The sequence below is a fragment of the Salmo salar genome, chromosome ssa19 (genome assembly GCF_905237065.1).
Source record: "Salmo salar chromosome ssa19, Ssal_v3.1, whole genome shotgun sequence".
NCBI lineage: Eukaryota > Metazoa > Chordata > Actinopteri > Salmoniformes > Salmonidae > Salmo > Salmo salar.
The window spans coordinates 69,195,890-69,222,761 of NC_059460.1; the positions used below are offsets into that span (position 1 = coordinate 69,195,890).

At 40.5% G+C, this 26,872-nt stretch overlaps 1 protein-coding gene across 2 annotated transcripts; it reads right to left on the reverse strand.

The window, feature by feature from the left end:
- Positions 1 to 26,652, reverse strand: if3ei (Eukaryotic translation initiation factor 3 subunit E-interacting protein). 2 transcript variants are annotated; one of them, NM_001173940.1, is given in 15 exon segments: positions 1 to 535; positions 771 to 851; positions 5,351 to 5,540; positions 5,727 to 5,900; positions 6,200 to 6,333; positions 7,261 to 7,431; positions 11,792 to 11,946; positions 12,184 to 12,355; positions 16,893 to 16,966; positions 17,076 to 17,145; positions 17,329 to 17,390; positions 18,230 to 18,309; positions 24,030 to 24,240; positions 25,884 to 25,926; positions 26,520 to 26,599. In NM_001173940.1, coding segments are annotated over 15 exon segments (1,731 nt in total). In that variant the 5' UTR covers positions 26,550 to 26,599; the 3' UTR covers positions 1 to 451.
- Positions 26,653 to 26,872: the final 220 nt, after the last annotated feature.

Here is a 26,872-nt window from a genome sequence, read left to right on the forward strand (position 1 = left end):
TATCTGGGATGTTTTTTTATTTCAGCTCATGAAACATGGGACCAACATTTTACATGTTGCGTTTAAATTTTTGTTCAGTGTAAATTAATATCTAATCTCATAGCAGTTGAAATAAATTATAATACAAAACTGAAGTCCTATAAATAACTGGTGGCACTTTTGAGAGTAAAGATATTGATAGCTAAATGTTGCCATCTAGTGGTTCTGATTTAGCTGATTAACTATTGTACTGTTTGAGAAAGGTACTAAAATCACAGTACAAACCATTTGATAATATAAATTATCACAATGACTCCATGTGCAACCCAACAACACATGTCTTTTAGCTCACCACTTCATCCTTTATTGTTAAATTTAAAAAAGCATTATCGATCGTTCTGTTGGAGGATCAACAGAGCCAAGAAAGAGAGCCAGGTAGGCCAGATTAGCGGCTGTAAATCAGAGGTCCGACTCATGTGGCCCGGGTGGTTGTGGTGGCAGCTGTGGCAATGGTGCTGGCTCCACTCATAGCCATCTTCTTCAGCGTTCTGTTCAACTGCATGGCGAATAACACAAGTACAAACTGAGTAAACATTTATTTTACATTTTTCCTGGAATAAACCAAATTCAATTACTTTAACTTTCCTATTCTATGACTTAAAAATATATATTAATAAAATACAGAAGCAAATGTCTGCAATGTAACAGAAATTCTATGATAACGGTAAACAAAGACTGTTGCTAACTGGAAATACTGCTGTAAAGTAATTTGAAAATGTATAATTTCTCACCTCCTCAAACTTGTGGATCTGTCTGATGAAGAAGTCGCCATAGCGGCGGGCCACCTTGGTGTCTGCAATGTGGATCATGTCCTGCAGGCACATAACAGACAGGGAATACAGGTTACTTCACAACATTATGTCCAAAGAGTAAATTCCATATTGTCGAGTTACTACATTAACTTGTTATGGATAGGGGGCAGTATTTTCACGGCCGGATAAAAAAACGTACCCGATTTAATCTGGTTATTACTCCTGCCCAGAAACTACAATATGCATATAATTAGTAGCTTTGGATAGAAAACACTCCACAGTTTCTAAAACTGTTTGAATGGTGTCTAAGTATAACAGAACTCAAATGGCAAGCCAAAACCTGACAACATTCTGTACAGGAAGTACCCTGTCTGACCATTTCTTGGCCTTCTTTGTCATCTCTATCCAAAACAGAGGATCTCTGCTGTAACGTGACACTTTCTAAGGCTCCCATAGGCTCTCAGAAGGCGCCAGAACGTTGAATGATGACTCTGCAGTCTCTGGCTGAAAAACAGTAGCGCATTTGGATAGTGGTCGATCTGAGAACAATGAGACGGGTGCGCGCATGCACGTGAAGAGGCCATTTTACATTTTCAGTCTTTGAACGAAAACAACGACTCCCGGTCGGAATATTATCGCTATTTTACGAGAAAAATCGCATAAAAATTGATTTTAAACAGCGTTTGACATGCTTCGAAGTACGGTAATGGAATATTTTGATTTTTTTGTCACGATACGCGTCCGCGCGTCACCCTTCGTTACCCTTCGGATATTGTCTTGAACGCACGAACAAAACGCCGCTATTTGGATACAACTATGGATTATTTGGAACCAAACCAACATTTGTTGTTGAAGTAGAAGTCCTGGGAGTGCATTCTGACGAAGAACAGCAAAGGTAATCCAATTTTTCTTATAGTAAATCTGAGTTTGGTGAGTACCAAACTTGGGTGTCAAAATAGCTAGCCGTGATGGCTGGGCTATCTACTCAGAATATTGCAAAATGTGCTTTCACCGAAAAGCTATTTTAAAATCGGACACCGCGATTGCATAAAGGAGTTCTGTGTCTATAATTCTTAAAATAATTATGTTTTTTGTGAACGTTTATCGTGAGTAATTTAGTAAATTCACCGGAAGTGTTCGGTGGGAATGCTAGTTCTGAACATCACATGCTAATGTAAAAAGCTGGTTTTTGATATAAATATGAATTTGATTGAACAACACATGCATGTATTGTATAACATGATGTCCTAGAAGTGTCATCTGATGAAGATCAAAGGTTAGTGCTGCATTTAGCTGTGGTTTTGTTTTTTGTGACATTATATGCTAGCTTGAAAAATGGGTGTCTGATTATTTCTGGCTGGGTACTCTCCTGACATAATCTAATGTTTTGCTTTCGTTGTAAAGCCTTTTTGAAATCGGACAGTGTGGTTAGATAAAGGAGAGTCTTGTCTTTAACCTGTTAGGGCTAGGGGGCAGTATTTACACCGCCGGATAAAAAAACGTACCCGATTTAATCTGGTTACCACTCCTACCCAGTAACTAGAATATGCATATACTTATTACATATGGATAGAAAACACCCTAAAGTTTCTAAAACTGTTTGAATGGTGTCTGTGAGTATAACAGAACTCATTTGGCAGGCAAAAATGTGAGAAGGTTTCATTCAGGAAGTGGCCTGTCTGACAAGGTGTCGTTCTTCTTGTCTCTGTTTATTGAAGAGTGAGGATCTTAGCTGTCCCGTGACACTTCCTACGGCTGCCATAGGGTCTCAGAAGGCGGTAAAAAGCTGAATCGTGGCTTTGCAGGCTCTGGCTGAAAAAAAGTAGCGCGTTTGGGTAGTGGCTGGTTACAGTACTGTGAGACTCAGGCTCGTGCCCGCGTCGACCGAAAGCTTTGTTTACTTTCCTCTGTTTAGCTAAATGGACATTCCCGGTCGGAATATTATCGCTTTTTTTACGAGAAAAATGGCATAAAAAATGATTTTAAACAGCGGTTGACATGCTTCGAAGTACGGTAATGGAATATTTAGATTTTTTTGTCACGAATTGCGCCATGTGCACGACCCTGATTTACCATTTCAGATAGTGTCTGGGACACACGAACAAAACGCCGCTATTCGGATATAACGATGGATTATTTTGGACCAAACCAACATTTGTTATTGAAGTAGCAGTCCTGGGAGTGCATTCTGACGAAGACAACAAAAGGTAATCAAACTTTTATAATAGTAAATATGATTATGGTGAGTGCTAAACTTGCCGGGTGTCTAAATAGCTAGCCCGTGATGCCTGGGCTATGTACTTAGAATATTGCAAAATGTGCTTTCACCAAAAAGCTATTTTAAAATCGGACATATCGAGTGCATAGAGGAGGTCTGTATCTATAATTCTTAAAATAATTGTTATGCTTTTTGTGAACGTTTATCGTGAGTAATTTAGTAAAATGTTTGCGAATTCCCCGGAAGTTTGCGGGGGTATGCTAGTTCTGAACGTCACATGCTAATGTAAAAAGCTGTTTTTTGATATAAATATGAACTTGATTGAACAAAACATGCATGTATTGTATAACATAATGTCCTAGGGTTGTCATCTGATGAAGATCATCAAAGGTTAGTGCTGCATTTAGCTGTCTTCTGGGTTTTTGTGACATTATATGCTAGCTTGAAAAATGGGTGTCTGATTATTTCTGGCTTGGTACTCTGCTGACATAATCTAATGTTTTGCTTTCGTTGTAAAGCCTTTTTGAAATCGGACAGTGTGGTTAGATTAACGAGAGTCTTGTCTTTAAATAGCTGTAAAATAGTCATATGTTTGAGAAATTGAAGTAATAGGATTAAGGTTTTGAAAATCGCGCCACAGGCTTCAACTGGCTGTTACGTAGGTGGGACGAATTCGTCCCGCCTAGCCCAGAGGTTAAAATGGTGTAAAATAGTCATATGTTTGAAAAATGGAGGTTTTCGGATTTTCGAGGAGTTTGTATTTCGCGCCACGCCCTATCATTGGATATTGGAGCGGTGTTCCGCTAGCGGAACGTCTAGATGTAAGAGGTTAACCCTTTGGGTATAGGGGGCAGTATTTGCACGGCCGGATAAAAAAAATGTACCCGATTTAATCTGGTTACTACTCCTGCCCAGTAACTAGAATATGCATATAATTAGTAGATTTGGATAGAAAACACTCCAAAGTTTCTAAAACTGTTTGAATGGTGTCTGAGTATAACAGAACTCATATGGCAGTCAAAACCCTGAGACAAATCCTAACAGGAAGTGGAAATCTGGTGTGTGGAATCACTTTCAAGCTTTGCCATTGAAACACACAGGGACTTATTAATCATTTAGCACTTCCTAAGGCTTCCACTAGATGTCAACAGTCTTTACAAAGTGGTTTGAGTCTTCTATGGTAGAAACTGACCCAAAGAGAGGTTTGGGAAGTTGGTCACAGGGGGAGGGCCATTACTACTATGACGCGGGCGCCCATGGGAACCCTTTTGTTCCGAAACGTTTAGTAAGACAATGCAATCGTCCGCCTTGAATATTATTGAAGCTCTGGTTGAAAAAGGCCCTAAAGATTTATGTTATACTTTTGACATGTTTGAACGAACGTAAATATATATTATTTTGCACATTCGTGACGACAAGTCCCGCGCGCTTCAGTACATTATGAGTAGCCTTCGGAACGCGCTAACAAGGAACTATTGGGACATAAATTATTAACTTTTTCGAACAAAACAACATTTGTTGTGGACCTGGGATTCCTGGAAGTGTCTTCTGATGAAGATAATCAAAGGTAATATTTACAATAGTATATTTGATTTTAGATGGTTCCAAGATGGCGCTAACATGTATCGCCTAGCCTATTTTTCTGAGCATACCACGTCGTTTATTGCAAAGTGTGATTTCCCAGTAAAGTTATTTTTAAATCTGGCAATGCGGTTGCATTCACGAGATGTTAATCTATAATTCTTTGAATGACTATATTACATTTTAACAATGTTTTCGAATAGTAATTTTGTAAATTGTAGCGCTGCTTCACCGGATGCATTTGAGGGAAAATATTTTCTGAACGCCACGCGCCGATGTAAAATGCTGTTTTTATATATAAATATGAACTTTATCGAACAAAAAATGCATGTATTGTGTAACATGATGTCCTAGGAGTGTCATCTGATGAAGATTGTCAAAGGTTAGTGCTGCATTTAGCTGTGTTTTGGGTATTTGCGATGCATCTAGTTGCTTTGAAAATGGGAGTGTGATTTTTTTTGGCAGGGTACTCTCCTAACATAATCTAATGTTTTGCTTTTGCTGTAAAGCCTTTTTGAAATCGGACAACGTGGTTCGATTCAGGAGAGGTGTATCTATAAAATGGTGTAAAATAGTCATATGTTTGAGAAATTGAAGTTGTAGCATTTATGAGGTTTTGTATTTCGCGCGACGCAATTCCACTGGCTGTAGACTAGGGTGCAAGCGTCCCACGTTCCCAGACAGGTTAAACAGAATCTAAAACGAGGTGAGTGGGCTCTGCGTAACGACACATCTCACACACACACACACACAAACACACCTTGTCGATGTAGAAGTCGACCTCGGAGGCGGACTGGAATTCTCCGTCCAAGGCAGAGATGCCGCTGGTCCACACCAGGTTCTTCATCTTGTGTTTGAAGACCAGAAGCTGGATGCGGAACTCCTGCTCAGTCATGTCCAGGAACCCTGCCAGCTTGGCCACAGGCATGGTGGTGTAGAGCTTCAGGAAACTGTACAGCAGAGAGATGGAGCAGGGTGAGGTTAGAGGGGGAAACCAAGGAACCATGTTAGAGAGCAATGCTAGAGAGCTGGGTTGTGTTCAGTAGGGAGCAATATTTTGAAACAAATTGAAACAGGGAAGTGCTGAACTTAACTGACTGTAGCAGCTCACCCGACTCTCAGAGATAACTCGTTACCTGCGGATGGTAGAGAGCTGGGCCTGTTGCTGCACCTCCTCAGCGAACACCTTGAGCTGCTGCTGGAAGGGCTCCTTGTGATAGTTGGGGAGCACATTATCGTAGTTGGGCACCACCGGGGACAGGAACTTGGGACAGGCGAAGCTGAAGAGCTCCTCAAACACCTGCAGGTCTCTGAGGTCAAAGTCATGTCAGTCAAGTCTCAAACACCAACTATGGCCCAATTCAAAATCGAACTGTAGATCCTTACGCCCTATGCACCTGTGGCGAGCTGAGTGGATTTGACAGGTGCAAGTAAGCAATATGGTAATAGCTTCACCTCACCCTCTGATAAGCCAGGTGGAAGTTTCACTATATTGCTTAGACCAAACAAATCCTGTCTGTCAGATCTCCACATAGGGCTTGGACCTATAAATCCCTCTAGCCCCTAGTTCCCACAGTGTGGTAGGAAGTGTAGACTTTCTCTCGCTCACCCCTTCTGCATGCGAAGCATCTTGTCTCCGTATTTCTCCCTGAGCTGGGTGTGGATGCTTTCGTCGATGCGCATGGGGTACATGGTCAGAGCTATTGCCAACAGCCCGTGCATCTGCTCGTTCTGCTTGCTGATCTGGAGGAGCAGGAAGAAGTGACTCAACCAATTACCAGGGTCGTGTTCATTTTAAAACGTTTTCCATTATGTGCCCTAATGAACATCACCCAGCTCTGAGGGGGAGATGTCAATCATAATCAGTAATGTAGTTATCACAGGTTAGGCCCACTGATCAATATCCCCCCCAAAAAAAATCTACCACTGAGAACATTGTAAGTCTTGTGAGCAGAAACTTGAACATTGTGAGCATTCTGTGCAACTTCCTGCGTGCATTTACTGTGAACACGGAGCCTGTACTCGCTTCCAGTTAATTTTAGACATTTGCCAAGTAAACTACTGAGGCTATTTGGGCCTATTAGGCCCATCAGTGCCCTACTAACAAAAACAAGGGATCAAATGCATCCCATAACATTTTCATATGGAAATAGCTATTGATTTCAGCCTATATGGTGTTCAATGTTGGCCTATTCTATTAGATGTAAAAACATTACGCAGGGCTTGACATGAACCTTTTTTCTTTTTAGTTGTCTGAAAGCTCAAGTCACATGTCTAAAAATAGAAAATGGTCTGTTAACACCACCGGCCTAATACGTGACTGGAAATTGAATTTTATGATGCAAGAAAACACTTTACAAAATAAAAATTATCATTATTATTACCATATACAGAATCAGAATGTAGGCTATACCCTCTGCCTATTAGCTTATTTTCATATTCAAGTGCGTCTCAAAATACCCCTTTAAGACAAAAACAAAGCTCTTTGCCAAACTTACTATTCAAAGAAAGTAAGGAAGCAATTGTTGGAAGCAATCACTCCCCCATGGCTGAACAAAGAAATAGCTATAACATGGCAATAATTTGCTAACAATATCAACATCTGCGCGGGCTGGCATTTCTTCTGTGCGGCAGTCCTGAAGGTGCATGCGCACAAACATTGTCACTGACCATCTCATATTTATAGGTGGACCTCTGGAACATGTTCCTGGTCCTCTGGATGTAGAGTAGGATGTTGGCGAAGACACGGATGGCATCTTGGTACCTCCTCATCATCAGGTAGGCAAAGCCCACGTAGTAGTAGGTGGTGATCTGACACTCAGGCACACGAGAGTACATACTCTAAGAAAGATTAAATATAAAGTAGAGGGAAGTGACTGGGTTAGAACAAATAGGGAATTGGAGAGAGAAATATGGAGTAGAAATATAGATAGACGGGTCTCAACAGTTAAGGCCCACACCTTAATTCGTAGGTCTGTCAATATCAGAGAGTGGGCATTTGGGGATAGATACGGAGACAGTACAGGTAGATCAAAGCTGGGACCCGAGAGACTGAAAAGCAGCTTCTATCTCCAGGGCATCAGACTGTTAAATAGTCACTACTAGCCGGCCTCAGACCAGTACCCTGCCCTGAACTTTGGTAACTTACTAGCCGGCTACCACCCGGTATTCAACCCTGCACGCTAGAGACTGCTGCCCTATGTACATAGTCATTGAACACAGGTCACTTTAATAATGTTTACAGCTCGGGGATATGATGCAGCAACCTTTCGGTTACTGGCCCAACGCTCTAACCACTTGGCCGAAAATAATTATATGAAAAGCCGATTAATTAAACTGTTGCCAGCCAAAATGTCCAGGAGAAGAAGAAAAAAACTGTTAAAGAATGCTTTTTATTAATTGATGGAAATACATTTGACATAGATTAATTTTTATATTTATTTTTTGGGTGAATTACATTGTTCCGTGTGCATCTTCGTTAGCTTTTTGATAAATAAAATGCATGACGACTATCAGACACCCACAGCATAGAGCCTATTTTGACTTTTCAACTAGTAATTGAAGTGCGCCTCACACCACTTTACAATATGAGCTGGAGGTAGTACGTATTTAAAAAAACGTACTTTATTTTAAACGTGAATGTCTTATTTCATATTATGAGGCATGTGCCTTGCTTCAAAGTAGCCTATAGGCAAAGTAGCCTATAGGCAAAATCTAACTACGGAAATGTGGAGGCAATTATTTTATAAAGACTTCATGGGCAGCATGTGAGTTTCAAGTTAGGGGAAGATTACAAATTTATCCTACCATTTCTACCGTTCCAGTTATGATTTTTATATGCATGTTTTCATGGAACAGTTTCATTTCAATAACGTGTTCATTTCTCAAAATCATTGTCACGTGGTTAACCTCTTGCATCTAGACGTTCCGCTAGCGGAACCCCGTTCCGCCTGCGGAACCCCTAGCCAACAGCCAATGGCATCGCACGGCGCGAAATACAAAACCAACTAAAATACCACAACTCAAATTTCTCAAACAATCAACTATTTTACACCATTTTAAAGATAAGACTCTCGTTAATCTAACCACATTGTCTGATTTCAAAAAGGCTTTACAGCGAAAGCAAAACATTAGATTATGTCAGGAGAGTACATAGCCACAAATAATCACACAGCCATTTTCAAAGCAAACATATATTTCACAAAAACCCAAACCACAGCTAAATGCAGCACTAACCTTTGAAGATCTTCATCAGATGACACTCCTAGGACATTATGTTATACAATACATGCAGGTTTTGTTCAATCAAGTTCATATTTATATCAAAAAACAGCTTTTTACATTAGCATTCAGAACTAGCATACCCACCGAAAACTTGCGGTGAATTTACTAAATTACTCATGATAAACGTTGACAAAATACATACATTATTTTAAGAATTATAGATACAGAACTCCTTCATGCAATCGCTATGTCCGATTTTAAAATAGCTTTTTGGCAAAAGCACATTTTGCAATATTCTGAGTACATAGCTCGGCTAGCTATTCAGACCCGCCAACGTCGGGGCAGCCTAAACTCAGAATTACTATTAGAAAAATTGGATTACCTTTGCTGTTCTTTGTCAGAATGCACTCCCAGGACTTCTACAACAAATGTTGTTTTGGTTCGAAATAATCCATAGTTATATCCAAATACCTCCGTTTTGTTCGTGCGTTCAGGTCACTAACCGAAAGGTAACGCGCGAGCGCATTTCGTGACAAAAAAATTCAAAATATTCCATTACCATACTTAGAAGCATGTCAAACGCTGTTTAAAATCAATTTTTATGCTATTTTTCTCGTAAAATAGCGATAATATTCCAACCGGGCAACGTTGTATTCATTCAAAGAGTGAAAGAAGAAAATGTCGAAGTCTCGTGAACGCACATCTCCAGACTCACTGTCCCCAGGCAGGCCACTTACAAACTCTGCTCCTATACTTTGCCCAGAGACAGGAGACGCGTCATTCCGCTTTCTAAAGGCTTTAGAGAGCCAATGGAAGCCTTAGAAAGTGGCACTTCATGTATGGAATCTTCTCAGGTTTAGAAAGTGTCACGTAACAGCACAGATGCTGTAATTTCGATAGAGATGCAACATCAGGACTACAAATTGTCAGACAGGCCACTTCCTGCCTGGAATCTTCTCAGGTTTTTGCCTGCCATATGAGTTCTGTTATACTCACAGACACCATTCAAACAGTTTTAGAAACTTTAGAGTGTTTGCTATCCAAATCTACTAATTATATGCATATTCTAGTTTCTGGGCAAGAGTAGTAACAACATTAAATCGGGTACGTTTTTTATCCGGCCGTGAAAATACTGCCCCCATCCCAAACAGGTTAATCATAAAAATCTGAATTAGAATTACAAATATCTAAAAGTCAAGTCAAGATTACCAGCCTCTGCCATATGGACACATTGACATACCGTGATCCATTGGTGCTAAAGAAATGAGCGCATGGAACTCATAGCCTATAGGCCAATGCAGTAGTACAACTATAACTTCCATAGCTCTTTCACACAGAGTGGTGATTATCGGGGGGGGCTTGTTGGAACGATTTTTTAAAAATAGTGTACTGAGGAACTAGAGTTTTAATATATCATTCACAATGGTTGTTTAAAAAAAAAACGTTCCTACATTTCCCTGCAATTGGCCAGGTATTTATGCGTGCTCAGAGAAACCAGACATGCTCATTGCTCACATGGAGCACTCCAAACAAGAGACAAAATGAAAAAGTACACAAACCTTTACAATTATGGTTATGAAATAAACCAAAACTTGTTTCTCACAACTGCAGCAGGTTGTGAACTCTGAAAACATTTCCACTCTGAGAATGCGAACGGTAAATGACTTGTAATTAATACATAATTTGGTTACATAAGCTTGTTAATTTATGTAGATTAACATTACATTTACTACTGGTGACATACAAATCTATTCCCCATTACATACTGTATTTATTTATCAAAGGGCAAACAATTCACACAATGAATGCGCAAGAAATGGCGGGAGACAGCTGAGCCATTCTGGAGAGACTCACCGATATCTTAGCCAAGCACCATCGCCCTACGTCTTGTCTAAACATTTTAAATTATACCCTAGACATTATCTTCACACATATTTTAGATGTTTTTCACTGACACCCACAACTCAATAATTCAGGCTTTCCAAATAGACGTAGGCCTACGTGCTTGTGATTTGAAACAATCCACAGAAATGTAATTTAATTAGATAATGATCCTTGATTCCTCTGTGGCTAAGTCATGCTTTCTTTCTGGTGAAGTATTTTGAATTGTTTTATTTCTTTCTGTATACACAGGAGTAATTATATAATTTTGGCAAATGTATTTCCATGTACTTTTCTATTAGACCCACAGCATTGCCATTTATGTCCTGTTATATTTGTTTTCATATCAACTTTCTTTCTTTGTCCAGAAGCCAAAGGCACAATCCTAGTCTTATTAGCAACCCATCCTAGTTGTTGCATCTTTAGATTCCCCCTCTTAAGTTTTTAACTGAGATTTTCACCACAGTCACATATGTAACTGCTATCAGGTGCACTGTTTAGAATGGTGTTTTCTCATGTGCCCTTTTTAGAAAGGTGTTCACCCGCGAATTGTATTTTGACAAATGTTAGAAAATGTTTTATTGGCTGTTTCATTACATGAGCTGCATGTTCTGTTAAAATGCATTACCATAATCTAAATGTGATTTCTGTCATTCTGAGCACCGAGGGTGGACACCCTAATGGGTGCATATGGGTCCGGAAAATTAAAATCTTCCCGGTCACGTTATCCAGCACCACATTTTCCAAACGGAAACCCTGCTTCATATGTATATATCTGTATTCTAGTTAAGGCTCATCCTATATAACTACTGCTGTGCACACCTTTTCGATTCATATACTGTCCATAACACACACCATCATATACATATATTTATATTCCGAACCCTGACATTGCTCGTTCTAATATTCCTATATTCCTTTCCTATTGTTAGTTATTTCTGCACAGTTGGAGCTAGGAACGTAAGCATTTCACTACACCCATGATAACATCTGTATAATATGTGTACGTGACTAACACATTTGAATCGATTTGTAGATGCATCTTCTACTGTATGGTACGAACATCGACAGTACTACTACACAGTGGCCAGTGTACCTTCTTGTTGAGCTCGATGTTCTCCAGGACTTTGATGGCCTGGTAGTAGTCCCCGAGCAAAGAATGTAGCCTCAGCAGCCCCACCAGGCTGAAGTATCCCAGCATCTTATACAGGGAATGACGGCCATACTCGCCAGCCACACTCTCTGGATCGCCTGCGACACAAAACACAACCTGTTAGAGCTGTCGCACAGGAACCATGGACTGCATCAACCATTCAGTATTGATCACTGAGAAGAATGTGGTGTAAGACAATGTCCAAATATTTTTTCTACAAATTATATATCGTTATAATGTCATAATATATATCACTACAAACAATATATTGTTATAACGATATGCAACAATACATCAATGCATATACAATGCATCTACAGCTGTAACTTCTTTACCTCCACTGGTGTAGACCTCCAGCTGGCGGTTGATGTTGCTCTTGTCCACCAGCGAGTGGAGCACGTTTAGAACGCTGTGGACATTCCAGATCTTGGGGTTGTTCCTCAGGAACTCAATCTCCTCCTCAGACTTCTTGGCTGTCTTGCAGCGATACTGGCTGAACGACTGGAACTGGTTGGGGAAGAAGAGTGAACTTGTTAACTTCTTATTCAAATGCAGTCACAATTCCATGTGTCAATGCAGCTTCAAGACAGAGGGGTACCAAATGAATGCCATAGATGAAAAAAATTGCCAGAAAAGTACACTAACTGTTCACAAGTTTGGGGTCACTTAGAAATGTCCTTGTTTTTGAAAGAAAAGCAAAAATGTTGGTCCATTAAAATAACATCAAATTGATCAGAAATACAGTGTAGAAATTGTTAATGTTGTAAGTGACTATTGTAGCCGGAAACAGCAGATTTTCTATGGAATATCTACAGGCCCTTTATCAGCAACCATCACTTGTGTGTTCAATGGCACATTGCGTTAGCTAATCCAAGTTTGATTATAAAAAGGCTAATTGAAGATTAGAAAACCCTTTTCCATTTATGTTAGCACAACTTGTGTGGGTTCGATTACAGGCTCAAAATGGCCATTAACCTGTTATGGCTAGGGGGCAGTATTTTCACGGCTGGATAAAAAACGTACCCGATTTAATCTGGTTACTACTCCTGCCCAGTAACTAGAATATGCATATAATTATTGGCTTTGGATAGAAAACACTCCAAAGTTTCTAAAACTGTTTGAATGGTGTCTGTGAGTATAACAGAACTCAAATGGCAGGTCAAAACCTGAGAGATTCCTTTACAGGAAGTGGCCTGTGACCATTTCTTGAACTTCTTTGCCATCTCCATCTTTTACAAAGGATCTCTGCTCTAACGTGACACTTCCTACGTCTTCCATGGGCGCTCAGAGCCCGGGAAAAACCTGAATGTCGTCATCCCAGCCCCAGGCTGAAACACATTATCGCCTTTGTCAAGTGGCCGATCAAGGGACTGTGGGCTTAGGCGCGTGCCCTGGCCGCCCCCGTCTTTGTGATTTTTCCTCTGTTTGCCGAAAAGGAGATTCCCGGTTGGAATATTATCGCTTTTTTACGAGATAAATTGCATAAAAATTGATTTTAAACAGCGGTTGACATGCTTCGAAGTACGGTAATGGAATATTTAGAAATTTGTCACGAATTGCGCCATGCGCACGACCCTGATTTACCATTTCGGATAGTTTCTGGAACGCACAAACAAAACGCCGCTATTCGGATCTAACGATGGATTATTTGGGACCAGACCAACATTTGTTATTGAAGTAGCAGTCCTGGGAGTGCATTCTGACGAAGACAACAAAGGTAATAACATTTTTGTTACAGTAAATCTGATTTTGGTGAAGGCTAAACTTGCCGGGTGTCTAAATAGCTAGCCCGTGATGGCTGGGCTATGTACTTAGAATATTGCAAAATGTGCTTTCACCAAAAAGCCATTTTAAAATCGGACATATCAAGTGCATAGAGGAGTTCTGTATCTATAATTCTTAAAATAATTATGCTTTTTGTGAACGTTTATCGTGAGTAATTTAGTAAATTGTTAGTAAATTCCCCGGAAGTTTGCGGGGGGTATGCTAGTTCTGAACGTCACATGCTAATGTAAAAAGCTGGTTTTTGATATAAATATGAGCTTGATTGAACAAAACATGCATGTATTGTATAACATAATGTCCTAGGGTTGTCATCTGATGAAGATCATCAAAGGTTAGTGCTGCATTTAGCTGTCTTCTGGGTTTTTGTGACATTATATGCTAGCTTGAAAAATGGGTAGTCTGATTATTTCTGGCTGGGTACTCTGCTGACATAATCTAATGTTTTGCTTTCGCTGTAAAGCCTTTTTGAAATCGGACAGTGTGGTTAGATAAAGGAGAGTCTTGTCTTTAAAATGCTGTGAAATAGTCATAAATTTGAAAAATTGAAGTTTTTGTATTTGAGGAATTTGTAATTCGCGCCACGCCTATCATTGGATATTGGAGCAGGTGTTCCGCTAGCGGAACGTCTAGATGTAAGAGGTTAACAAATATCTAACTTCTGAAACTTGTCAGTCTATTCTTGTTCTGAGAAATAAAGGCTATTCCATGCGAGAAATTGCCAAGAAACTGAAGATCTCGTACAACGCTGTGTACTACTCCCTTCACAGAACAGCGCAAACTGGCTCTAACCAGAATAGAAAGGAGTGGGAGGCCCCGGTGCACAACTGAGCAAGTGGAAAAGTACATTAGTGTCTAGTTGAGAAACAGATGCCTCACACGTCCTGAACTGGCAGCTTCATAAAACAGTACCTGCACAACACCAGTCTCAACGTCAACAGTGAAGAGGCGACTCTGGGATGCTGAGCTTCTAGGCAGAGTTCCTCTGTCCAGTGTCTGTTCTTTTGCCCATGTTAATATTTTATTTTTATTAGCCAATCTGAGATATGGCTTTTTCTTTGCAACTGCCTAGAAAGCCAGCATCCCGGAGTCGCCTCTTCACTGTTGACGTTGAGACTGGTGATTTGCGGGCACTATTTAACTTTTTGAGGCTAGAGTCCCACCCACCGTGCAGCCAGTGAAAAATTAGAGCGCCAAATTCAAAAACAACAAAATGTCATAATTCAAATTTCTCAAACATACAACTATTTTACACCATTTTATAGATAAACATCTCCTTAATCCAACCATGTTGTCCAATTTCAAAAAGGCTTTACGGCGAAAGCATAAAGTTAGATTATGTTAGGACAGTACATAGACTATGTTAGGATTATGTTAGGACAAGCGTCACCAAAAGCAGAAAACCAGCTAAAATTATGCACTAACCTTTGACAATCTTCATCAGATGACACTCCTAGGACATTATGTTAACCAATACATGCATTTTTTGTTCTATCAAGTTCATATTTATATCCAAAAACCCCATTTTACATTAGCGCGTGACGTTCAGAAAATGTATTTCCCCAAAACTTCCGGTGAATCAGCACAAATCTACAAAAATACTCGTCATAAAAAAAATTACTGTTATTCAAAGAATTATAGATTAATATCTCAATGCAATCGCATTGACAGATTTCAAACTAACTTTACTGGGAAAGCACACTTTGCAATAATCTGAGTACTGCGCTCAGAAAAATACATCAGGCAATTACAGATAGCCGCCATTTTGGAGTCATCTAAATGCATAAAAAGCATTATAAATATTCACTTACCTTTAATAGTCTTCATCAGAAGCCACTTACAGGAATCCCAGGTCCACAATAAATGTTGTTTTGTTCGATTAAGTTATTAATTTATGTCCAAATAACGCCATGTTGTTTGCGCATTCAGTTAGCTACTCAAAATGTAGGACGCGCGAGGAAAATGTCACGACGAAAAGTCAAAAAAGTTATATTTATGTTTGTTCAAACATGTCAAACGTTGTATAGCATCAATCTTTAGGGCCTTTTTCAATCGCACGATTCCAGTGTCTTGAAAACCGTTTTGGAACACAGCTAACTCTCGCGTGAAAGCGCGCAAATGAACTGATGCCATTCCCTGGGTCACCAACTTCCAACTTCCTTTGTTGGCTCTCTGTTCACCATAGAAGCCTCAAACAACTTTCTCAAGACTGTTGACATCTAGTGGAAGCCTTAGGAAGTGCAAAATTAACCCTAACTCACTGTTTGTTCGATTGGCAATGACTTGAAAAAAACTACAGGAACCAGATTTTCATTTCCTGCTTGTATTTTTCTCAGGTTTTTGCCTTCCATATGAGTTCTGTTATACTCAGACATCATTCAAACAGATTTGGAAACTTTAGAGTGTTTTCTATCCAAATCTTCTAATAATTTGCAAATATTTGACTCTGGTCCCGAGTATTAGGCCGTTTACTCTGGGCACGCTTTTCATCCGAAATCGAAAATACTGCCCCCTATACCTTGACAGGTTAATGAAGCTGCCAGTTCAGGACTTGTGAGGCATCTGTTTCTCAACTAGACACTAATGTACTTGTCCTCTTGCTCAGTTGTGCACCGGGCCTCCCACTCCTCCCATTCTGGTTAGAGACAGTTTGTGCTGTTCTGTGAAGGGAGTAGTACACAGCGTTGTACGAGATCTTCAGTTTCTTGGCAATTTCTTGCACGGAATAGCCTTCATTTCTCAGAACAAGAATAGACTGATGAGTTTCCAAAGAAAGTGCTTTGTTTTTGGCCATTTTGAGCCTGTAATCGAACCTACAAATGCTGATGCTCCAGATACTCAACTAGTCTAAAGAAGGCCAGTTTTATTGCTTCTATAATCAGAACAACAGTTTCCAGCTGTGCTAACATAATTGCAAAAGGGTTTTCTAATGATCAATTAGCCTTTTAAAATGATAAACTTAGAGTAGCTAACAATGTGCCATTGGAACACAGGCGTGATGGTTACTAATAACGGGCCTCTGTACACATATGTAGATATTCCATTAAAAAAATCTGCCATTTCCAGCTATAGTAGTCATTTACAACATTAACATCTACACTGTATTTCTGATCAATTTGATGTTATTTTAATGGACAAAAAAATTGCTTTTCTTTCTCAAAACAAGTTCATTTCTAAGTGACCCCAAACTTTTGAACGGTAGTGTACATTTTGAAGCTGAAAAACTAATACACATACAACATACCAAACTATGTTAATTTACCTGATAAATGAATTCATCAATTATGTCCCAGAGCCACTGGTTGGGCAGCTCCAAGGGGGCAGGTCCATCTGCATCTATATAGAACAATATATACCTGCTTATTGAGGCATTGAAAACATCCAATGTAACACAGTGTATTATGAAAATATATTAAGACAGAAAATATTTAGTACTCAGACTTACTTAGAATGTAGTTGAAGAGGTTGCAGTAATTGTAGTAAGACTCAAATCTCTGGTCGAGAGTGGGTCCTCCCTAATGGTCAAAGAACACAAAAGCATTATTTAAGTAAAGTCTTCCAAGTAGTGATATTATTATAGTTCTGTGCACTGTATATCCATTGGATTAAATTCATCCAGGACAGGAGATGTAAGGTTTATATTTTAAAGCTGATAGGGGTTAAACAATGTTTCTGTGGCAGGATAGATGGATACTCACACTGACTTTAGCATAGATGTGTCTGTAGTACAACTCCTTATACAGGATCAGGAACACAGCATCTGAATGGGCCAACAGCAACAGTGAGCAAGCGCAACAAGATAGAATGGCACAACATTCTTTGCCTTCTTCGCTTGCTGGCATTTATTGTAATGAATCTTGGCCTGGAGGCAGCTCTGCAGTGGTCAACAGCTGGCACAGGCATAAAATCTGATTTTAACCCTAACCACATTTCAATCCCTAATGCCTAACCCTAAATTAAAACCAAATAACACATTTTTACAATATAGACCATTTTGAGTGCAGCTGGCCCACTGAGCGGAAATCGCTTTTTTCTGCTTCCAAGGCAAGACTCATGACAAACAACCTGTGCATTCTTCCCACTTCATTGTCAATGGAGAACAGCAACAACATGAATATTCTACAGAGGCGGCAACCAATTTGTGAACCACATGGTCTCCACTCTATAAGCAAACAGCTCTAAAGAAAGCAGAGAACACTAATGGACACTACATCCTGTTTAAAGTTTAAACTCCTACCATCAGGTCCACATTTCTCTTTCCACCGTTGCAAAAAACAACAAATAAAGACATTCACTCATGCTGCCATAGCATTTTTGAAAAGGATACATGTTACTACTGCATGCCACACTATAATAAGTTGAACTTTTTTCACTCCAGCAACTATGTTCAATAAATGTGTGGTCCACATTATTTTGTCACACTTCTTGTGTGATGTCTGTTTTTGGATATGATTCTGCAGCAAAACCAATTAACCCCGGAGAGATAATAATGTCTTCTACTTGGTACTACTAACTACTACCACCACTCGTGTCCACGATCATCTGAACCGGCTTGTGCCCAAACTGGAAGGAGAAACAGCAGTAGACTGGCGCACTCACCGTTTCCAACGAGGGAAGCGATGGCCTCAGCCTCTGGCCAGGGAGACGTTTTGAAGAAGCGGTCTGTCAGCTTGTTCCAGCTGAGGAGAGAGGGGAGAATGTGTAAAATGAAAACTTTAAACTTGTATTTTAAAATGACAGACCCCAATTAGTCGACTGGTCGATTGAGAATTTTTTTGGGCCGAGCAGTAGCATATATACACACACACACACACACACACACACACACACGATGGCCGCGGGGTGGGCACAGCACAAGGGGAGTGTGGCTAAAATACACGTCTCTCTCCAGAATGCACTCTCCTGCCAAGTTGTGCACATTCATTGTGTGAATTGTTTGCAGTGCAGTCAGAAAGCATTCAGACCATTTCACTTTTTCCACATTTTGTTACGTTACAGGCTTATTCTAAAATGGATTAAATCTTGATAAATCTACACACAATACCCCATAATGAAAAAGCAAAAACAGGTATTTATACATTTTTGCAAGCATATGTATTAAAAAAATAAACTGAAATATCACATTTACATAAGTATTCTGAGTGTTTACTCAGTACTTTGTTGAAGCACCTTTGGCAGCGATTACAGCTTTGAATCTTCTTGGGTATGATGCTACAAGCTTGGCACACCTGTATTTGGGGAGTTTCTCCCATTCTTCTCTGCAGATCCTCAAGCTCTGTCGGGTTGGATTGGGCGCTGCACAGCCATTTTCAGGTCACTCCAGACATGTTCGGTCGGGTTCAAGTCTGGGCTCTGGCTGGGCCACTCAAGGACATTCAGAGACTTGTCCCGAAGCCATTCCTGAGTTGTCTTGGCTGTGTGCTTAGAGTCGTTGTCGTGCTCAGTCTGAGGTTCTGGAGCAGGTTTTCATTAAGGATCTCATTGTACTTTCCTCTGTTCATCTTTCCCTCGATCCTGACTAGTCTCCCAGTCCCTGGTGCTGAAAAACATCCCCACACCATGATAACGCCACCACGCTTTACCATAGAGATGGTGCCAGGTTTCTTCCAGACATGACGCCTGGCATTCAGGCCAATGAGTTCAATCTTGGTTTCATCAGATCAGAGAATTTTGTTTCTCATGGTCAGAGTCCATTAGGCGCTTTTTGGCAAACTCCAAGCGGACTGTCACGTGCCTTTTACAGAGGAGTGGTTTCCGTCTGGCCACTCTACCATAAAGGCCCGATTGGTGGAGTGCTGCAGAGATGGTTGTCCTTCTGGAAGGTTCTTCCATCTCCACAGAGGAACTCTGGCTCTCTGTCAAAGTGACCGTCGGGTTCTTGGTCACCTCCCTGACCAAAGCCCTTCTCCCCTATTGCTCAGTTTGGCCGGGCTGCCAGCTCCAGGAAGAGTTTTATTTTTAACACTTCGGAAGACAAATGTAGCAGCTATTCTGCTACATTTTACATACATGGTACTTTTATATACAGCAATCAATAAATACATTACCAAACAAATTGTTTAATCCCATCCCTCAGCCACTCACCAGACTACCCTGGTTTGGTTTCCATGTGCCATATATTTTTCAAAATGTGCTGTGATGTTTTACATACATTTTGAACCTTTCTAATTGCATAGTATCCACAGATGAGCTAAAGATGTAAACTTTTCCTACGAGTATTATTGTATTATTGACTGACTATGGCTTTCCAAATTGCCCAACACTTATATTAAAGGTTAATTTTAAGTGATTTTTTAACCATTCCTGAACAGGTGACCAGAAGTAAGCTACATAGGGGCAATACCTGAATAAATGTCAGAGCAGAAGGAAGCAAGTCTTCTTCCAGGACAACCTTGAACGTGGCTTGATTCATGTGTCCTTCACAAAGACAAATCTGCCCGATTCCAGCCTTGCTGAAGCACCCCCAGATCATCACAGATCCTCCACCAAATTCAGTGTGACACTTTAGCTTGAAGGCCTCTCCAGATCTCACACCCACTGAAATTTGGTGGAGGACCTTCCTCTAGTCCCACAGAAAGCTGTGATTGGAATAACTATGAAATTCACCAAATATTGATTTCTGAACTGTTCCTAAGTAAAAACATTGTGTTGTTTAAAAATATGAACAGTTGGCGTTGTCGGCATTATTCACCACGATTTACAGTTGAACTGGAGAGTCCAAATCAGTGGAGCAGGCACAAAGAAACAAGGTAGGCACAGTTCCTACACCCGTTACCACTCATTCTGACATCTTGGGGAGATAAGAACCGTATATTGAACAATAATAGAATACGGACCTAGAAAGCCTAAGCTTATTCGGTAGTCCCATTGTGTTACGACCAATCGTAAATATATGGCGTAGGGTAGGTTCCATAAGGATAGGTCCCAAGTGGAGCTAGTTTTATGAGAGATCCATGAGTGATACTACAGTGTAGGGTAGGATACGTGTAGGATCGATCCCTAGGGGGACGCAAGTCCCAGCTGCGGAGTGTGTGTATGGATAAATTGTCATGCTTGTGTACGAGTACGGAACATTTGTAGAGGAGTAGTCTATGTATGTATGTACATATATATATATGTATGTATACTGCTCAAAAAAATAAAGGGAACACTTAAACACATCCTAGATCTGAATGAAAGAAATAATGTTATTAAATACTTTTTTCTTTACATAGTTGAATGTGATGACAACAAAAATCACAAAAATAATCAATGGAAATCCAATTTATCAACCCATGGAGGTCTGGATTTAGAGTCACACTCAAAATTAAAGTGGAAAACCACACTACAGGCTGATCCAACTTTGATGTAATGTCCTTAAAACAAGTCAAAATGAGGCTCAGTAGTGTGTGTGGCCTCCACGTGCCTGTATGACCTCCCTACAACGCCTGGGCATGCTCCTGATGAGGTGGCGGATGGTCTCCTGAGGGATCTCCTCCCAGACCTGGACTAAAGCATCCGTCAACTCCTGGACAGTCTGTGGTGCAACGTGGCGTTGGTGGATGGAGCGAGACATGATGTCCCAGATGTGCTCAATTGGATTCAGGTCTGGGGAACGGGCGGGCCAGTCCATATCATCAACGCCTTCCTCTTGCAGGAACTGCTGACACACTCCAGCCACATGAGGTCTAGCATTGTCTTGCATTAGGAGGAACCCAGGGCCAACCGCACCAGCATATGGTCTCACAAGGGGTCTGAGGATCTCATCTCGGTACCTAATGGCAGTCAGGCTACCTCTGGCGAGCACATGGAGGGCTGTGCGGCCCCCCAAAGAAATGCCACCCCACACCATGACTGACCCACCGCCAAACCGGTCATGCTGGAGGATGTTGCAGGTGTATATTTATGTGTATATATTTATGTGTATATATTTATATATATGTGTGTATGTATGTATATATATGTATGTGTGTATGTATGCATGTATGTATGTATGTGTATATGTATGTGTATATGTATGTATGTATGTATGTGTGTATGTATGTGTATATGTATGCATGTGTGTATATATATGTATATATATACATACATATATACACACGTGTATGTATATATGTGTATGTATATATATGTATGTATGTATGTGTGTATGCATGTGTATATATGTATGCGTATATATATGCATGTGTATATATATGCATGTGTATATATATATATATGCATGTGTATATATATATATATATATGCATGTGTATGCATGTATGTGTGTATGTATGTATGTGTATATGTATGCATGTGTGTATGTATATATATATATATATACACATACATATATACAAATATATATACACGTGTATGTATGTGTATTTATATATATGTGTGTATGTATATATGTATGTATGCATGTGTATATATGTGCATGTGTATATATGTGCATGTGTATATATGTGTATACACACACACACACCACATATATACTTACACACATGCATACATACCACATATATACACACACACATATATATACACATACATACCACATATATACATACATACACACAAATACACACACATATACACACACACATATATACATACATACATACATACAAATACATACCACATATATACATACAAATACATACCACATATATACACATACACACACACATATACACATACACACACACATATACACATACACACACACATATATACATACCACATATATACATACCACACACACACACACACACACACAAATGCGAGCTGTGGCAAGGTTTGCCGTTTCTGTCAGCGTAGTGTCCAGAGCATGGAGGCGCTACCAGGAGACAGGCCAGTACATCAGGAGACGTGGAGGAGGCCGTAGGAGGGCATCAACCCAGCAGCAGGACCGCTACCTCCGCCTTTGTGCAAGGAGGAGCACTGCCAGAGCCCTGCAAAATGACCTCCAGCAGGCCACAAATGTGCATGTGTCTGCTCAAACGGTCAGAAACAGACTCCATGAGGGTGGTATGAGGGCCCGACGTCCACAGGTGGGGGTTGTGCTTACAGCCCAACACCGTGCAGGACGTTTGGCATTTGCCAGAGAACACCAAGATTGGCAAATTCGCCACTGGCGCCCTGTGCTCTTCACAGATAAAAGCAGGTTCACACTGAGCACATGTGACAGAGTCTGGAGACGACGTGGAGAATGTTCTGCTGCCTGCAACATCCTCCAGCATGACCGGTTTGGCGATGGGTCAGTCAAGGTGTGGGGTGGCATTTCTTTGGGGGGGCCGCACAGCCCTCCATGTGCTCACCAGAGGTAGCCTGACTGCCATTAGGTACCGAGATGAGATCATCAGACCCCTTGAGACCATATGCTGGTGCGGTTGGCCCTGGGTTCCTCCTAATGCAAGACAATGCTAGACCTCATGTGGCTGGAGTGTGTCAGCAGTTCCTGCAAGAGGAAGGCATTGATGCTATGGACTGGCCCCGCCCGTTCCCCAGACCTGAATCCAATTGAGCACATCTGGGAGATCATGTCTCGCTCCATCCACCAACGCCACGTTGCACCACAGACTGTCCAGGAGTTGGCGGATGCTTTAGTCCAGGTCTGGGAGGAGATCCCTCAGGAGACCATACGCCACCTCATCAGGAGCATGCCCAGGTGTTGTAGGGAGGTCATACAGGCACGTGGAGGCCACACACACACACACACACACACACACACTACTGAGCCTCATTTTGACTTGTTTTAAGGACATTACATCAAAGTTGGATCAGCCTGTAGTGTGGTTTTCCACTTTAATTTTGAGTGCGACTCCAAATCCAGACCTCCATGGGTTGATAAATTGGATTTCCATTGATTATTTTTGTGTGATTGTTGTCAGCACATTCAACTATGTAAAGAAAAAAATATTTAATAAGATTATTTCATTCATTCAGATCTAGGATATGTTATTTTAGTGTTCCCTTTATTTTTTTGAGCAGTGTATATGCTTGCTTTGAAAATGGCTGTGTGATTATTTTTGACAGGGTACTCTCCTGACAATCTAATGTTTTGCTTTCGCTGTAAAGCCTTTTTGAAATCGGACAATGTGGTTAGATTAACGAGTCTTGTCTTTAAAATGGTGTAAAATAGTCATATGTTTGAGAAATTGAAGTTATAGCATTTTTTAGGTATTTGTATTTCGCGCCATGCGATTCCACTGGCTGTTGACCGCCCAGGGCGGTTAAGGTTTCTTGCTTCTGGTTATCTTGATCTCTGGCTCCCTCAAGTTATTTGTGTCTTATTTGAACATAAGTGCCCCTATAAGCATCAGAATGCATATATAGTTGATTTTATTAAAACACATAGGATGTGTATAAGATTTATTTTGTCAAGGGACAGCCCTAGTGTTTTAATGTTACGATAACTACAGAAAAGACGGAGTACCTGTTCTCGTAGACATCTTGGATTTCATAGATCTTCTGCTCAATGCTCTCGCTCGACACACGGTTGGCCTGCAGCTCGTACACCTTCTGGTCGATGAGGTCTGAGATGGTCTTGTGGAAGTACTGCAGGAAGTTCTTGATCACCTCTGGGATGACGTGGTAGGTCTGCTGCTCGTACTGGCGCTCGTAGGCCAGGTCAGCTTTAGGGTCACCTGCAAGAAGATTGAGGAAGGGTGAGGTTAACTTCTTGGTGACAGGGGGCAGTATTCGGAAATTCAGATGAATAACGTGGCCAAATTAAACTGCCTGCTACGCGGGCCCAGAAGGTAGGATATGCATATTATTAGTAGATTTGGATAGAAAACACTATGAAGTTTCTAAAACTGTTTGAATGATGTCTGTGTATAACAGAACTCATATGGCAGGCAAAAACCTGAGAGAAAATCCAACCAGGAAGTGGTTTGTAGTTTTTCAAGTGATTGCCTATCCAAACTACAGTGTCTGTGGGGTCATTTTGCACTTCCTAAGGCTTCCACTAGATGTCAACAGTCTTTAGAACCTTGTTTCATGCTGTTACTGGGGAGAGAATAAGAGCTGTGGAATGCCTGAGACCAATTAGTTGTTTACTACGCAGGTGCGCCGTTCCTTCTTTTTCCTCTGTAATGAATACGCTATTGTCCGGTTGGAATATTATCAAAGATTTGTTAAAAAGACCCTAAGGATTGATTGTAAACATCGTTTGACATGTTTCTACGAACGGTAATGGAACTTTTTGATTTTTCGTCTCGGGTTTTGCGCTCGCGCATTATGCCTTTGGAATAGTGATCTGAACGTGAACAAAACTGAGGTATTTGGACATAAATTTGGAGTTTAGCTAACAAAACAAACATTTCTTGTGGAAGTCCTGGGAGTGCATTCTGACGAAGATCAACAAAGGTAAGTGAAGATTTATAATACTATTTCTGAGTTTTGTTGACTCCAGAACTTGGCGGGTAACATAGAATTGTTGGCTGAGCTCTGTACTAAGAATATTGAACAATGTGCTTTCGCCGTAAAGCTATTTTGAAATCTGACACAGCGGTTCCATTAAGGAGAAGTGTATCTATAATTCTTTCAATAACTGTTGTAAATTTTATCAACGTTTATGATGAGTATTTTTGTAAATTGATGTGCTCATTCACCGGAAGTTTTGGGAGGCAAAACATTTCTTAACATCACGTGCCAATGTAAAATGGTGTTTTTCGATAAATATATACTTTATCGAACAAAACATACATCTATTGTGTAACATTGAGTCCTGGGAGTGTCATCTGATGAAGATCAAAGGTTAGCGATTAATTTTAGCTGTATTTCTGGTTTTTGTGACGCCTCTCCTTGCTTGGAAAATGGCTGTGGTTTTTCTTGTCTCGGCGCTGTCCTAACATAATCTAATGTTATGCTTTCGCCGTAAAGCCTTTTTGAAATCGAGACAATGTGGTTGGATTAACGAGAAGTGTATCTTTATAATGGGTTAATAGTTATGAGAAATTTGAATTATGAGATTTTTGTTTTGAATTTGCCGCCCTGCTATTACACTGGCTGTTGACTAGTGTGTCCTGCGGGTGGGATGCTAGCGTCCCACATCTCCCAGAGAAGTTAAGGAATAGTGTTGCACTGAAACAGTAATGGTGGGATATGCGCAATAAGTTTCTACCATAGAATCATTGATGCGATTCTATTTTTTTGGTGTCTATGTTGTGGTACAATTAACTGATGGGGGAGGGAAGTGTATGTAGTGACTACACACCAAACACATGCCTGACATTTGAGTGTCTAGTTTATGCACTCAAACATCTAGACAAAACGACACACTCACCAGTATGGAGATAATCATCATTTGTGTAGGAATAGGGGTCATACTGTGGAGAGATGGAAAAGTATGTCAATTATGAAAAACATGACATATGTTAAGACTGTCCTCTTTAACTAACAAGCAGTCATCAAGTCCAAATCCTAGTTGGTGAAACCAGGGTCATTAAAATGTCAACATACTTAGCTAGCTAAATAACTAATGACGGCTAAACGTTTAGGGTATTTTTCTTCTGAAAGCTATTCAATGTGATAACAGCACATATTTTTATCTGATATAACAAATCACTCAGAAGCCAACCAGACAGACAAGTATTACTCCACCATGAGTTAACGTTAGCTGCGCGTTACGTAGGCAAGGTAAGATATGTGGTTTTCGCCAACTGGATGACTGGCTAACTGGCTAATTCATAACAAACACTAGTAAGCACATGAAAAGCAACAATTATTTGTGAGTATCTGAAAAAATATAATCAAATCGACCGCCTAGCTAACTTAGGTAACTATGTCGCTAATGTTAGCAACTATAGTAAGCTAGTTAATGTGGCGTCCTCCACTTCGTAATGAGCCGGTGAGGATAGCCAACATTAGGTTACCGCGCTATAACCTAAAATAAACTGTAGAACATAAAATAGGTATGTACTTCTTCGGTTTCTTCGGTTTGGTACGACATGTTAGGATATGTCCAATCTCGAACAAAGGTGCGTGCTTAGCAAAACCACGCAGCTGGCGGGGAAAGGAACCGGAAATGGATTTGCAACTAGAACAAATAGTAGACAGCAGCATGCTGGGATTGTGGCGGAATGAAATTAGGATCAGATAAACTACTGGCGTGGAATCGATTGACAGTGTTTAAGTGATAATGCCGAAGAAGCCGGTGTTTTGTTTTGGTGTTTTGTTGGATATATTGGCCCGGGGGTTGTTAGGCCCGAAAGGAAGTTAAAATCAAATCAAATTGTATTGGTCACATACACATGGCTAGCATATGTTATTGCG

Bases quoted from the DNA above. Each gene is read 5' to 3' on its own strand.
- if3ei (XM_014159245.2), bottom strand. From the start codon at position 26,549: ATGTCGTACCAAACCGAAGAAACCGAAGAA. The intron at 17,146-17,334 runs GTCAGTGTGAGT...TTTGACCATTAG, and splicing joins ACAGACACATCTATGCTAAA to GGAGGACCCACTCTCGACCA. The intron at 536-770 runs GTGAGAAATTAT...TTCGCCATGCAG, and splicing joins AGATCCACAAGTTTGAGGAG to TTGAACAGAACGCTGAAGAA.